Below are 16,979 nucleotides of genomic sequence, written 5' to 3'. Positions count from 1 at the left end.
CAGCCTTTGTCAGTATTCTTGGGTACTGCTGAGCGCGCTCAATTACCTTATACAAAAGAGCTGGGAACAGTGCTTTTTAGCAGAGATTGATAGCACTTGGCGTATTATTAATATCCAAAAGTGCACTTATTCGCGCAAGGGAGTTATTTGTGCATCAAGAATATATTTCCAAGCCAGTTTGGCCCTTAAATGGACACTGACTCAAACAATGTATTGCATATGTATTTAACCACTTGACCAATTGATTTACTCCCCTTTATGACCAGGCCATTTTTGTCGATATGGCACTAGGTTACTTTAACTGACAATTGCATGGACAGGCAATGTTGTATCCAAATGAGATTTCTATCATTTTTTCCCCCCACAAAAAGGGCTTTCTTTTGGTAGGGTTTGATTACCACTGCATTTATTTTTTGCGCTATAAACAAAAAAAGACAATTTTGAAAAACCAAAAAAATTATATTTACTTTCTGCTATAAATGTATGTTTTAAAAAAAAAAATTGAATTTCTTCAAAAGTTTAGGCCAATACGTATTCTGCTACATATTTCTGGTAAAAAAAAAAAATCCCAACAAGCGTATATTGGTTGGTTTGCACAAAAAAAGTTATAGCATCTACAGACTATGGGATATTAACTGTAATTTAATTTTTTTTAAATTATTATACTAGTAATGGTGGCGATCAGCGACTTAAGAGTAGGAATGCAATAATAATACGGCAGACAGTCCGACACTGACACTAATACAGTGATCAGTGCTAAAAACATGCACTGTCACTGTACTAATGACATGGACTGGGAAGGGTTTAAACATTTAGTGCAGGGTTTAAACATTTAGTGCAATCAAAGCGTTAAATGTGTGCCTAACACCTTACCATATGGTCTGACTCATTAATGGAGGCCATCTAGCACTTTCAAACCACACAGGTTGCATACAGGAGCCACATGGCACTTGCTTCAGAGCGATTTCACCAATTCAATTAACATACATCATCAAATGAGGACCGTAAAATCAGAAGGAAAAAAAAAAACACCACACAGCGTAAAACTGTCAAATCTCCAGTTTATGGCAAGCAAACATTCAAATAAGACAGCGCATATTCCGATATGCATGAATGCGATCAGTCTTATGTGAGTAAATTCTTAAATTTAATAATTCTTAAATCAATATTCAATTCTTCAGAACCAAAAAGGGACAGCTCTTCACATGTATGGTGTAAAATTTTTATAGATCGGAGTATTTTTCTGTGAGAAGCTGGTCGGTGAAGACAATTTTATCATTATTCTTTTGACACAATAGTTTCATCAGGGCGGAGTTCATTTTGTTTATTATAGTTATGATAAAGTGACATTGTAGAAAAATCTACACTGCATGCTTCAATACCATAAAATTTTAATCGGAACTTACAGCCATACGTTCGGCAGTCAGCCACTCCTCCTCTTCTGGATTGCCATGTCTGTGTGTGTAGTAGGATACACTTGATATTACTTTGTTCACTTCATTAAGTGCATTCATTTTTCCATTAAAAGAAGAAATTTGTAACAACCTAAAAAATAAAAAATAAACTGTGAAAGTACAACCTACAGTGATTACTGAAGGGAAATTCAAATGCATCACTTTTGCAAAACAACATGGTTAAACATGCAGACTTTTTCTATAAAAAAGAAAAGCAACTGCATCCATAAAGCACCCATACGAGTGTGACATATGTAATGCTACCGGATGACCTTTAGTTCTCTAGCATCTACCTGTAACAAAAGATTGACTGCTCTAGGCTGTACTGCATGCAGGATGCTGCAAATAGAACAGGAGTGCCAGCACAGCTGGTCACTGTCAGACTGTATGATATTTGGGCAACTGCACCTCCTAAAACCAACTTTATTGAAACGAATCCATAAAAGCAATAATTGACACAATGATGAGGGCTGGAGAAGGGCTAACTTGTTTCCTACTTATTAGAGCTTAACCACAGATATAATAAAATACTAGTAAGCATGCAATGCATTGGCCCCTTTTATAAATCAGTGAATGCGGCTGTGACCACACACACTGATTCACTGGTGGTGAATAACGGTCACAAAAAACATACACGAGCAAGCTTCTCCAGCCGTTGGCAGATTCACTGCTTTTTAAAAAAAAAAAAAAAAGCCCCAAAGTCTCATTTTCAATAAAGGATTCTAAACTTCCTGCTATCTTTTGCGAGTTCCCTGAACAGACCACGTGCAGCATTTGGTACAATCCAAATATATGGCAGGTGTTGGCATGAACAAAATTTCAATACGAATGCAGAGGACACATGTCATGCCAGAACTGCCATTTAAGATGACCCAAGATGCCACACCTGGAAGAAACCAGATAGAAGGTGACTGTGTCGGCAAGGGAGCTTGGACATCACATCACTGCATCAAAACGGAGTATAATTATGCTTTAAAATCCATGGGTTGCAAAATTATTTTCTCTATTCATTTGAGAGAGAAAAATTCTAAATAGCAAATGTATTTTCAATAATTAAATTAAGTTTTGACATACACTCACCAGCCACTTTATTAAGTTCACCTGTTCAATTGCTTGGTAACGCAAATTGCTAATCAGGCAATCACATGGCAGCAACTCAAAGCATTTAGGCATCTAGACATAATGGCTTACTGACGTTCAAATCGAGCATCAAAATGGGGAAGAAAGGGGATTTAAGTGACTTTGAACGTGGCATTGTTGTTGGTGCCAAACGTTCTGGTCTGAGTATTTCAAAAACTGCTGATCTACAGGGATTTTAATGCACATCTCTCTGGTTTACAGAGAATGGTCCGCAAAAGAGAAAAATTCCAGTGAGCAGCAGTTGTGTGGACCAAAATGCCTCGTTGTCAGGAATGGGCAGACTCGAGATGATAGAAAGACAACAGTACTCAAATAACAGTTACAACCAAGGTATGCAGAAAACCATCTCTGAACACACAACACAGCAAACCTTGAAGCAGATGGGCTACAGCAGCAGAAGACCACATCGGATGTCACTCCTGCCAGCAAAGATCAGGAACCTGAGGCTACAAATTGCACAGGCTCACCAAACTTGGAAAATTGAAGATTGGAAAAACATTACCTGGTCTGACTAGTCTCGATTTCAGCTGCGACATTCAGATGGTAGGGTCAGGATTTGGCATAAACAACGTGAAACCATGGATCTATCATGTCTTGTATCAACGGTTCAGGCTGCTGGTGGTGGTGTAATGGTGTGGGGGATATTTTCTTTGCACACGTTGGGCATCTTAGTACCAACTGAGCATCGTTTAAATGCCATGGCCTACCCGAGTATTGTTGCTGACCATGTCCATCCCTTTCGGACTACAATCTATGAATCTTCTGATGGCTACTTCAAGCAGCATAATGCACCATGTCACAATGCTCAGATTATCTCAAACTGGTTTCTTGAACATGACAATGAGTTCACTGTACTCCAATGGCCGCCACAGTCAGCAGAACTCAATCCAATAGAGCACATTTGAGATGTGGTAGAATGGGAGATTTGCATCATGTATGTGCAGCCAACAAATATGCAGCAACTGAGTGATGCTATTATGTCAATATGGGCCAAAATCTCTGAGGAAGGTTTCCAACACATTGTTGATTGTATGCCATGAAGAATTAAGGCAGTTAAGAAAAAAAGGGGGTCCAACCCCGTACTAGCAAGGTGTACCTAATAAAGTGGCTAGTGAGTGTGTTTGTTAGGGACCATTAAAGTGGTAATAAACCCAGAAGCAAACTTATTGCAGAATACCAATTCTTAGATGCGGTGGCTGCATTCGTTTTTTAGGTTTTCTTTTATTTTCACCTGGCGATCTGGCCAGTTCTGTTTTTCAACAGGACAAGTAGTCTTGAAGATGTAGCAGTTAGTTGGTTGAGACAAACCATCAAAAAAATTGGCACCCCCTGTATTTCTATTAGATAATGCACCACTTCACCCAGACAATGGTTGCAATTACAAATGTTTAGGAATTCTCATGTTGATTTCTTTTGTTTGTATTGGCATGACACAAAAAGTGAAGAAACAAAAAAACGCCAAATCTGACACATGCCACGCAAAACTCTAAAAATGGACTAGACACTTATTGGCACCTACTCAAAATTTTAAGAAATAATTCCATTCCAAGTTTGAGATGCTCCTTTAATTAAAACTCACCTGCATCAATTAACAGGTGCTAACAATATAGCAATCACACCAGCAACCAGTGAAAATTTGACAACCCTCCGTTTGTGTGTCTGTATGCCACATAGAGCATGGAGAAGAGAAAGAGCAGCAAAGAATGGTCAGAGGATTTGAGAACAAAAATTGAGGAAAAGCAAGGTTACAAGTCCCTAGACGTAGATGGAAGAGAAAATTGATCAAAGATCGCAACAAAGGCGGAAGGGACGTTTGATGTCGCTCCGGTCTTCCAAGGGAAGAGAATCAAGAGGGGGCCATCTTGCCCCCACTTGACTTCCTGCCCATCCGCACAGAGGATCAGATTGTTTTCCATGCTACTGAGGGCTCCGGAAAGCAGGGAAAACTACTGGGAAGCACAGGAGGGGGGTGCCCACCACCCATAAAAGTAATCCTGTTGGAATCCACCACTGGGACCACTTTAACATAAAAGTGGACAGCCCACATTTAAAATATCGGGGTTATGGCAGCCATCTGCTGCCATAACCCCGGTATTGATCAAAATAACTGCATAAATACACGGTGGGTGGTCCAGAAGTGGTTAAAGTATGCAATCTCTACAGTCAAACACAGAGGAGGTTCACAGATATTTTGGGTTGCTTTGCTGCTAAAGGCACTGGATATCTTGACTGTGTGCATGGCATTAGGAAATCTGAAGACTACCAAAGAATTCTGGAGTGCAATGTAGGGTACAGTGTCAGAAAGGTGGGTCTCCAACAGAGGTCATGGGTCTTCTAGCAGGACAATGACCCAAAGCACACATCAAAAAGCACCAAGAAATGGTTTCACACAGAGCTGGAGAGTACTGAACTGAGCACAATGAGTCTAGATCTAAATCCCATAGAGCACCTGTGGAGAGATCTAAAAAAAGCAGTTGGGAAAAGAAACCTTTCCAATCTGAGAGACCTGGAGCAGTTGGTGAAAGAAGAGTGGTCCAAATTCCAGTAAAAAGGTGAAACAAACTCACTGGTGGTTATATGAAGCAATTGCAGTTATTTTTTTCAAGGGGTGTGCTACCAAATATTAAATTGAGGGTGCCGAAAATTTTGTCCAGTCCATGTTAAGAGTTTTGCATGGAATGTGTCAAGATTTGGCTTAGTTTCTCCACTGTGTGTCATACCAATACAAACAAAAGAAATAAACCTGAGAATGCCTAAACATTTGCAATTGCAACAATTTTCTGGGTGAAGTAGTGCATTATCTGACAGAAATGCCAATATTTGTGGCCATGACTACCGCCTACAGGGGTGCTCACACTGCTTAGCTTGGATTCATTTATGTAGGTTGAGTTTGGCTTCAATTACTTAGTATACTGTATCTAAATCTGCTAGTACATTTAACACTACCTGTCCCCCAGATTAACAATGCTACTGTCCAAAAGGTGTTTCTTCTGTTCCTCCATCCAGAATGTAAGCACCCTAGAGCAGGACTAAAACTGTATTTTTGACTTACTGTAAAATCCTCTCTTAAGTTCATTGACGGACACAGTTCTCTCAGATTCATATCAGTAGGGTAATACTGCCCCCTACAGGAGTAGGACACTAGGCAGAAAAAAGTTCTGGCTATGCCTATGGGCAGACCCGGATGGTACACCTTCGCTTCCAGCATAGGATGCCAGTTCTGTACCAAAGCAGTGTCAGAAAAGTAACACCAACCAAACTCAAAATAAAAAGGGCGGGTACTGCGTCCGTCAATGAACTTGAGATTAGGATTTTACGGTAAGTCAAAAATCCAGTTTTCACTATCGTTCATTGACGGACACAGTTCTCTCAGATTCGTATCAGTATGGACATCCCAAAAAGCAGTGCCATAAAATGAGGGGTGGGAACAGCAGAAAAGAATAAGTCCCCAAGGCCAAACATAGCCGACCAGGCAACATAGGACTCATCAGAACAAGATGAGGCCCACCTGAAAACAAACAGTAAACACCCTCAAGGAAGGCCAAAAGCCCTCCAAACAGCAGCCAGCAAAAAACCTTGCGGCCGAAAAAAGGCATTTGCAGATGCCAGCACATCCACCTTATAAAACGTGGGAAAGGTGTTTACAGACTACCAGCTAGCCGACTTGTAACCTAGAGCACAGATGCCTACAAGGCGAAAAGCTCAGGAAGCACTAGGCACCCGAGTATAACGCACCGAAACAGGGAAAAGGTAGGACATGACCCTTAATTGAATAAACCTGCACCACCATCTGTCCGATCCATCCTGGAATAGACGCAGCAGACGCAGGCAGTTCACGGGCAGTTCACGGGCCATCGGTGAGTGCAGAGAGCCAACCATGACTTACGAAGAGACTCAGTCACCAAATACACCTTGAGTGCCCACACTCTAAACAGAGTAAGCAATGCACATTCCTTAGGATGTGAGGGCTCAAGACACAAGATAGGAATACAATGTCCCCGTGTAAGGGACCACCAAAAACCACCTTCGGAGGGAAGGACGGATCCGGATAAGTACCACTTGGCCCCATGATCAACATATAGGGAAGAACCACAGGACAATGTCGCCATTGCACGCAGAGTGACAGCAACCAAGAAGGCCACCTTCTGTAATAAGGCAGGAAGGGATACCCTCGAATACTCGCAAACAGAGGGTCTAAAAGAACCGACTGCACCAAATTAATGTCCCCAGCGGGTGACGGAGGTCGCATTGGAAGCACCAAGTGTCACCCCCCCTGGAAGAAGTCACACACCAGGGCAAGGGCGCCCAACGGCCTTCGGAAGAAATTTGCCAAAACCGAAACCTGACCCTTGACAGTACTCAAGGCCAACTTGTGATCAACTCCCCATTGAAGGAAGCCAAGATCCGAGCCTAAGAGCAAGGGGCAGCCCACGCAATATATACGAATGTCTCGCATGATGAACAAAATTCACCCTAGAAGTCGCTTCCCACGCTTCAAGCAGGGTGGGAATCACTGAAGCAGCCAAACCCCGTCCTACAGCACCTGGCATTCAACAGCCAAGTTGGCAAAGTTAGCGACCGCAAAGTCGGACGGGAGATGGGCCCTGGAGACAATAACTCCTCCCTGAGAGGAATTCTTCAAGGAGAGTCTGCGGCCAGCCTGACCAGGCCTGCGTACAAAGCCTGGCGAGGCCCGTCCGGAGCCACGAGAAAGACCGGAACCCCTTCCGCCTCCATCCTGAGAAAAATTCTTGGCAGCAACTTGGGAGGAGGAAAGGCAGACCGCAGCCGAGACTGATCTTGGTCCATCCGTGAGCACGCACACACGACCATGCCGGTGGCAGCCGTGCGCAGGTGACCATGCTAAACTCCACGGCATTGTTCAAGTTGAACCTAGCGAATGTTTTTGCCCATGGCAGAACCCATGGTGCCACCATTGCACCCGCCAGATGGTCCCGACAGCGGGCCTCAAGCCGCAGCACTATCCTGTAGATGCAACGCGAACAGGTCCATGTCTGGAGTGCCCCCAACGAAGACAACTGCAGAAACGCCTCCGGAAGAAGGGATCATTCCCCTGCATCCAAGGCCTGTCGACTGAGACAATCAGCCCGCCAAGGTTTCCACACCTGAAAAGTCAACGGCGGGAACGCTGAACAAGGCGCACTGCCCAACGAAGAATTGACACATCCAAGGCCGCAAGGACACCCTTGGTGCCCCTTTGGTGAATGACAAACCACAGTCCTGGTGTAGTCGATTGAACATGCACCGGGCAGCTGCAGGTGCCCGATCCAGTGAACCAGGCAAAGCCGGATCGCTCTCAGCCCTAGGACATTGATCGGTAACCTGGGTCCTCCAGGGACCATACTCCCGAAGCCGAGAACCTACCAAGGTCTCCTCACCCAGACAGGCTTGCATCCGTGGTGATAAGCGTTCAGGAAAAAGGGGAGGAAGGATTCCAGGTCAAGACTCCCTGGTCAGCCAGCTCAGCCGGATTCAAAAGTCCAGAGAATTTGGATTCTAGTCCCATTTGAGAAGGATCGCCTTCTGGGGCATCCCCGAGAGTCCCTTCCATGGTCCCTTCTTTCTCGTGGAAGGGACCATGGAAGATTTCTGAAGGTTCAGAACCCACCTGAACTCCTCCGGAGTTCTCTTGGCGACTTCCAAATTAGTTTGTCAGCACCGTAGGAGACTCAACACGGAGAAGCAGATCGGCCAGGAACCCCGGACCGATATGCCCTGCTGCCGCAAAAGCGCCAGGACCGGAGCCACACCTTTGTGAAGACCCTAGTAGCATAAGCGAGACCCAAGGGCAACGCCACAACCCGATAGAGATCCTTCCCCGCGGCAAAAAACGGATAACCCGTAGGTGTCCCAAACATAACGGGATGTGAAGGTTGGCAGCTTGAAGTCTATGGAGGCCAGGAATCCCAATGATGCAGGGAAGCCACCGCCGTGCGAACCGATACCAACTTGAATTTTTGATTTGCATGGAACCATCAAAGGACCAGTTGGTCTAGCTTGTTTAACCAGAGCCTGAACTGCCCCACAGAGCACCAGTAAGCGATCTGGGGACAGCCGTACATTGGAAGGGAAAAAACCTTACCGGAAATAAACGAATCGGGACTCGATCTTACAATTGGACCTCCTGAACCCAGCAGCCTGGGATCCGGGCCAGCTGCAGGTCCTCGACCAGAAAGGACCACCCCCCCCCCCCCGCCCTAGATGGGTGAGGAAGCACCTTCATGCCGAGTAGGCCTAGTCCGCAAAAAAAAAAAAAAAAAACACAACAATCTCATGTTCTCCAGAACAGGGTCGTTTGGAACCACACGCAGAAGTCTGGAAGGACTTTTCCACATCGACTGTCCCCGAGGGACGAAGAAACGGTTTGCGAGCCGAAAGGGAAGAACCGACTGCGACGAAGGCCCTTACCCTTGTTCGCCTGTGGAAGAAAGCACTCTTCCCCCCGTCAGACCCTTAACAGTGAGATCCATTAAGACCATCATAGAAGTTTGATCCACAGACCAACACTACGGTCAAGTAGACGCTGGACAAACACTGCCGAAAAATGACAAGGTGACCCATACAAGGGAGCCCCGACCAACGAGGCATCGCAAACAAATTGCAGCCTCTGCGCAAGCTGGTCCAACAGCGCACCCCCCCCCCCGCCCAGGGCAAGAGGGACATGCCCCCCACCAAGTCCCGACGGTGGAACTCCGCCCATCAGTGCAGACTACGCCAGGGAGTACAGATCGCAGGCCACAGATCGCAGGCCACAGCCCGCGCGATCATATCCCCCAAGTCCAAATGGGAACAACGGTAGTCCCATTCAGCTAGAGACCGTACGTCCACCAAAGGCGTGAACAGTCCTCTGTACCAGACACGCCCCAAAAGAACAAGGTCTAACGGCCGCTTAGACACCCCAGGGGAATGTCGCAGAACAATCCCCTCCTACATGAGCAGCCAGCAAAAAAGAGCAGCTCCAGATGGCATGTGAGTGCCAGAAGCCACCTGCGCCCCAGGTGCAGCCGCCGCTGCGACCCCCAAATTGCAGGGTGTCACGCACCGAAACAGCCAGTGCATCCATCAGCGCCTGTTGTGGCGGCAGGGGAGGTAGAAATGTCATCCTCATCATCCGAGGAGACCGGGTGCGAGGTAACAGACCCGGCAGGGAGGCCCCACGTCTGCGGCAGCTGAGCCAGACTCAGAGACATCAGATGAGGCAGGGGTAGGCAGAGAAACGTCTCAGTGCACCTACCACCTTCATCCGGGCCCAAAAGCTTCCCGAACTGCCGAAAAGAAATCGACATACAGTGGAGACCACCCTCATGACACACTGTCCTCCAAGCACTACCAATGGCCTCCACAGCAAAAAATCTACCGCAAAATGTCCGAAAACGGATGTACCAAGAGGGCCGTCACCATAGAAGCAGACAGAGGCTACAACAAAATGGCGGCCCCGCGTGGGAATCGCTGTAATTGGGACCCAGAGGGGGGCCCCCCCAAAAGCCCATCCACACCAGAAAACCCCACCAAGGCTCCCCCCCTCCCGGTCTCTATATACCCCCTACTGAACTCCAATTGGTTTCATTTCTAAACTATTATAAGACAATCGGATATAAATTGGCTTAAATATTATGCTGTTAAAATCTAATGGCACTTCCTGTTGGTCACCATCTGCCATCTGTGGTTCGTTACAATCTATAGAGATATACAGTATTACAATATATACCAAGAAAAATGTGTAATCCCAAATTATAAATTATAAACCTGAAAAATGGGATGAATGTTAAGTTGATCACAATATTATTAACCTACCCATCTAGTGGGCTAAAAAGGGTATTGCGTTTTAGGTGGATGATATTAATGTAATGGACTGAATTGGGGACTAGTCCTACAATATGCTAAGTAAGTGTATCCATCTATGTAGAAACACCTAACCCAATCAATTAGATGATGTAAATAGCGCCTATAGTAAATTTATATTGTGTGAATCTGAATGAAAAGAAATTAATGGAAATTATAGTTATTAGGAGGAAAATTAAACTAAATGTTATTGGAGCTAAAATTAGAAGCTTGAGGGAGAAAATGGCACCATTTTTAGAAACACAAGAAAAAAAAGATGAAGTATATGGAGGAACATATGCCAAGTATGATAATGATATAAAAAATAAAAAAAAGTTAAGAAATATCAAAAGGGACAATAAAGACTACTAGGAATAGAAAGTCTACAAATGGCAGGAGCAGGGAGCCCCACCATCGAAAGAATCCTCCATGGAGAGAGACCATGTCCCCCACGATATGAGGGAACAAATAAGAAGCTTTAATATCAGCCAGCAAGGAAGGGAAAGAGAAGGATTAAGTGGAAGTAAACCAATGGGAAAGAAAAGGAAATAGAAATAGAATACATCATAACCCAGGAGTAGAAAATCAGAAGCCGCAGCAAGGGAGGGGCAATCGGCCCCAATATTAAATTCAAACACTTAATCGGTTTTCCCCACTTCGAGTACAATCCCAGAGATACTACCCAAAGAGTAAACCAAGGAGTAATGGAGGACAACCCTAAAGGACATAAATCTACCATATTATAGACAAGACCCCCACAGAGAATACCCAACAACCCCATATTTTCATCATAGGGGAAGGGGTAGAGGCAATTACAGGGGAAATTTTACACCCAGGAAGGAATCACCATCCCTAGGTAACGGGGGATGGAGGGGATGGAAGGAACCCTACAGATCACAACACCCAATAGAAAACAAATACATAAGGGCAGAAAGAAAGAGTTATTGCAAGAAATATATATGCACCAGCTAAGTTTCTAAACAAATTGGAAACCTTTTTTCGATACTTAAAAGTTTGCTTGAAAACTCAACCTAAAAAAGTTCTTTGCAGAAAAACCAATTATTAACTTGCCATCTGAGCGCTAAGGATTTAAACAAAAGTGGTTTAACCGCTTCCGGACCGCCCGCCTGAGATATACTGCGGCAGGCAGGCCTTCCTGCATGAACCGACGTAGGGCTAAGTCGGTCGTGTGCCTGCAGCTAGGGGGTGAGCACGCACCGCAACCGGCGCGCTTCCACCCCCACTCGGCAGCGGGGACTCCGATGCACGGGGCAGGCGGCTCTGATTGCTGCCTGGCACCCGTGATCACTTCCCGCTGAGCTACCGCTGACCGTTCTTCTCTGGAATGATCACAGAGTGCCTGTGATCCTTCTATATAGGATCACAGGTCTCTATGGTCATTCCATAAGCCCCGCCCACATACAGTTAGAATCACTCCCCTAGGCTCACATTTAACCCCTTGATCACCCACTGTGTTAACTCCTTCCCTGCCAGTGTCATTATTACAGTAACAGTGCATATTTTTAGCACCGATTACTGTAGTAATTGCACTGGTCCCCCCAAAAGTGTCAAAAATGTCAGTTAGGGGTCCGATCTGTCCGCCGCAGTCCCGCTAAAAATCCCAGATAGCTGCCATTACTAGTAAAAAAAAATAGATAAAAATGACAAATCTTTCCCATAGCTAGTAGATGCGATAACTCTTCCGCAAACCATTTCATTTTTGCAATTCTTTTTACCGAAAATATGTAGCAGAAAACAAATTGGCCTAAAATGTTGAAAAAAATAGATTTTAAATTTTTTATTTTCGGGGGGGGGGGGGGGGGGGTGTTCTATAGCAGAAAGGGTTTTTTTCCCCCCAGAATTATAACTTTTTTGTTCATAGCGCAAAAAAATAAAAAAAATAAAAAAAATCGCAGAGGTGATCAAATACCACCGAAAAAAAAAAAGCTCTATTTTTGGGGAAAAAAAGGGCATCAATTTTATTTTGGGTACAGCGTCGCACAACCACGCAATTGTCTGTTAAATTAACGCAGTGCCGAATCACAAAAAATGGCCTGGTCATTAAGAGGGCAAATCCTTCCGGTCCAGAAGTGGTTAAAAAACAAATCAGTGTTCAATCCCAAAACTAGTAATTATTAGTATATAGAAGTGTTCAAAAATATGGTACAACAATATGGTACAAGGATTTAAAGGTCGTCAAAAACCAAAATACTACTAAAGTACAGGAAACAATTAAGGAATTCGAAAAGAAAAAGGAAATGGTAATTAGGCCTGTGAATAAGGGAGGAGGACTGGTCATCCTAAAGAAAGATGATTACGAGAAAGAAATGGAAAAATTCTTAGTGATAATACCACAAAACTAAAATGTAACCCTACTAGAAAACTTGAAAAAATTAGAAGAGTGGAAAAAAAGAAAAAAAAAAAAAAAAAGTATAAAATTTGGAATCCTGCATAAAAAAAAAGCAAAATCTATAAATATTAAAGCACCAAAAATACCAGTCATATGAGGTACCCAAAATACATAACAGAGAACACCCACCAGGGAGACTTATAAATCAGTGGCATCTGTTCTCTTTTTGCCAGGGTAAGTGAGGATCTAAATATTTACCTCCAACCACTGGCAAGTAATGGTAAATCTTTCCTCAAAGACTCTAAAGATGTAATTAAATCACTACAACGTATGGGTGTGAGTGAATCCACGCTGCTGGCTACGGAAGACGTGGAGTCGCTATACACCAATATTTAACAAGTGGATGCACTAAGCGCAGTAAGATGGGCCCTAGAAGGACAAACAGACTTAAAGCAAATCCAAATTGAATATCTATTGGAAGGATTAGCTATGGGGAACAATTACTTCTGGTACAGCCATAAGTATTATAATCAAATCAAAGGAGTAGTAATGGGAGCTAGGTATGCTCCCAGTGTAGCCAATATTTTCCTCCATAAATGGGAAAAAGAGGAACTATATACGAAGCATATACCACAATTAAAATAGTAGAAGATTTACTAATGACATCATGATTGTCTGGGAGGGGTAGGAGAAGGATTTGACAAGTTTTACTAAAATATCTTAACCACAATAAATACAACATAAAATTAACAGCAAATTGGTATAAATAACAAATCCAGTTTTTGGATCTGGAAGTATTTAAAGACACTAATAAATTAAGCACCAGAAAGTTTTTAACTGGATAGGAATGGGTATATATCCACCCGCAGTTGTCACCATCCCAGATGGACTAAAGCTATTCCCAAAGGACAGTTCATCCGCATTAAAGAGGAAGTAAACCCTCCTCTGCAAGTTGTACCTATAGGTAAGCCTATGATGAGGCTTACCTATAGGTACTGTAAATATCTCCTAAACATGTACCATTTAGGAGATATTTACTTTACATGCAGCCAGTGACGTCACTGGCGCATGCGCTCTGAAGGAATGGACGCTGGTGCCGTTTCTTCAGAGCCCCGTGCCGTGACCGTCGGCTCCCGCGCGCGGGAGTGACGTCACCGCGGCTCTGGCCAATCAGATGGCCGGATGCCGTGATCCCGGAAGATGGGCGACTGAACATGTCGCCGTTCATAGAGGTAAGCGGGCGGCACGGTGGGGGCTTGTTCTAAGGTAAGTATTTCATAATGAGCTAGTATGCGATGCATACTAGCTCATTATGTGTTTCTCTTTCAGGTTAAAAAAAAAATGTTTGGGTTTACAACCTCTTTAAAAGAAATTGCAATGAAGAAAAAGATTACATTAGACAGACCAATGTGTTAATTGATAGGTTTCTGAAAAAAGGGTATAATAAGAAGGAACGGAATAAAATAGGGATATAGTAAATAAACTACAAAGGGAGGATTTACTCAAAGACAAACCCAAAATAATCAAAAAGGAGGATGGCTTTTATAATGGGTTTCAATGTACAATATAAAAGTGTGGAAAAAAAGTAACAAAAAATATTGGCGGATACGGTTGAGCGATCACACACTAAAGATGTATACTTCCTAGTAAACCCACTTTTTTTTTTCTAAACGAGCACCAGGCCTTAGGGCTCTTAGCCAAAGATTTTATAAACCCCCCAAAGAAAGGAACCACATTTCTACATAGAGATAGGTTCTTTAGAACTGAGAAATGTAAAGGATGCAAAACACTAGACAAGAAAAGGAAGGTAGAATCATTTACAGCTACTGATGGAAGAGAACATAAAAGACGGAAATGTATTACCTGCAGCACACAGTATGTTACATATCTCTTGATATGCCCGTGTGGTTTAAGATATGTTGGAAGCAGGGATGAGCTTAGGCGTGTTCGATTTCGTACGTGCCCGATTACATATCTCTTGATATGCCCATGTGGTTTAAGATATGTTGGAAGCAGGGATGAGCTTAGGCGTGTTCGATTTCGTACGTGCCCGATCCCACCAGAAAGCCGATACTGCACTCTGCTAATCACAGGCAGTGAGACATTACCCGATCCGCAGCTGCACAGATCGGGAAATGTCTCACTGCCTGTGATTAGCAGAGTGCGGTGTCTACTTCCTGGAGGGATCGGGCACGTAGCAACTCAAACACGCCTGAGCTCATCTCTAGTTGGTAGAACTACGAGATGTTTGCATAAACGAATCAATGAACATGTTTAGATACGCTATGATTTTTTTATATTGTAAACACTTTAGGACTACACACAATACGACAACACACAATAGAGACCCATCTAAATTGAGGTTTTATGGGATAGATCGAGTGCAACCATATTGGTGAGGAAACGACATGCGCAAAGAAATATCTTAACCTGAAATGAGATGAATGTTAACATCAGAGAATATTTCAATTTTTACTAGGTTTTATTGGGATTTTACACATATTTTTGGTATATATTGCAATACTGTATCTATCAATTATAATGGAGCAGAGATGGCGGATGGTGACCAACAGGAAGTGCCATTACATTTTAACAGCATAATATTTAAGTCAATTTATATCCGATTGGATAGTCTTTGGCTATATTAAAAAATAATTTCAAAATTTTTTCTAACACCCTCCTGCATTCATCAACCAATTGGAGTTCAGTAAGGGGTATATAGAGACAGGAAAATGGTCGCTGATCAATTTCCTGAAGACACTAGTTGCGAAATGCATTGCAGTCGGTACAGTGGCACAGCTTCCGGTTTCGTCAAATCCACTTTTGTTGGAATGCACGGCGTTCCGGATACACACAGCTGATTTAGAGGGTACCGCTTGTTGGCACATTTTCATTACTTTACCCTCCCATAATCAGCCCAAGTGGGCAATCCAGTGATCTGGTCGCATTGCAAAGGAGGTTATATCAACTGGATTTATAAACAAGCAAATTGGGTCCAAGAGGCCCCCGTAGCCTTTTGGTTAGTGGCCCCTTTTTATCAATGGGTGGAGGAGAGCACCAAGCACAAGCACTTTATGAGAAGATTACTGAGCACTTGGCAATTTTTTTTGGTGATTTGAAGATTTGGATATGGACTTTTTTTTTATTAATTGACATCAATTGATTTAGCATTTTTTTGATTGCACCATTGTACCTATTTATATATTTTTTTTATCCAGCACTCAGCACTTTGAGATTCACATTTTACTACACCCATTTCACAGCGCCTCAAAATGAATTAATTCACCCTAGAGCAGGAAGTGTGTTTCTGGCCAGATCAACAAGTGAAAACAGAGGGGGGGAAATAATGCAGCCACCACATCTAATGATTATTAAGCTGCAATATGCTGAATTTTTTACCACTTTAAATACCACAACACATAAATTCAAACGCAAAACACATGCAAATGTAGCACTTGCTGCATTTTCCTGCAACACATTTGTTGTGTTTGTAATGCATGTGTTTGTTTGTAATGCATTGCATGGGTACATTGTGGGGATGCATTAGTATGCATTTCAAAACTACAGTATTGACACCGCAAGACACCAACACATGTGTTTTTCACGTTACCTTAATTACATTTATACTGAATATAAAAAAAAGTCATTAGGCAGCATATACTGTGAATAGATTGCACAAGCAAACAATATACTTTGAAATTAACTCAGATGTAGCGACTTACCTAAGAATCATTTTAAGTCTAAAAATTTCTAAATTTTTGACAGTTTCTTCTTGTCCTGGAACACGGGAAGCTAAGTTTTTAAGAGATTTTATGATCATAGATAGGGCATCATTTTTGGCTTCATTTTTTGCTTCTTTTTTCAACTCGTCGTCAGTTAAATTTTCTAGAAATTGAGGGACCATTTCTATAATTGGAAGAAAGTATTTCTTGACTGTATGAAGTGTTAAAAAATCATAGCACTGTCCAAATGGCCTGCAAAAAAAAGAAAAAAATGTATATTAATACAGACACTTGTTTTTTATGCTCAAGTGGCATTTTTACTAACGTAGATTTAAACTCATGAAACCGAATACAGCTTTCTAGGACTGCAACTAGCGATTTTCATAACCGATTAAGTGGCCGAATATTGTTTCGAATAATCGGATAACAACCTTAAAAAAAAAAAAAAAAAAGAAAAAGAAGTGTGGTGTA

At 43.0% G+C, this 16,979-nt stretch overlaps 1 protein-coding gene across 4 annotated transcripts in view; it reads right to left on the bottom strand.

Annotated features, from left to right (window-relative positions):
• The window catches only part of USP9X (ubiquitin specific peptidase 9 X-linked), a 593,271-nt gene that overhangs the window by 397,034 nt on the left and 179,258 nt on the right, over window positions 1-16,979 (bottom strand). For all 4 annotated transcript variants that reach the window (XM_082246987.1, XM_082246989.1, XM_082246990.1 and 1 more), the window contains exons 8-9: window positions 16,509-16,760; window positions 1,407-1,545 (exon numbers count right to left, since the gene is read on the bottom strand). In XM_082246987.1, coding sequence (XP_082103113.1) covers window positions 1,407-1,545; window positions 16,509-16,760 — 391 coding nt within the window. The remainder of the gene's footprint in view (window positions 1-1,406; window positions 1,546-16,508; window positions 16,761-16,979) is intronic.

Source organism: Pelophylax lessonae (assembly GCF_965119305.1).
Source record: "Pelophylax lessonae genome assembly, chromosome: 2".
Classification (NCBI taxonomy): Eukaryota; Metazoa; Chordata; class Amphibia; order Anura; family Ranidae; genus Pelophylax; species Pelophylax lessonae.
Note: the sequence above shows the minus strand (reverse complement) of the source record. Positions and strands in the feature narration are given on the sequence as shown.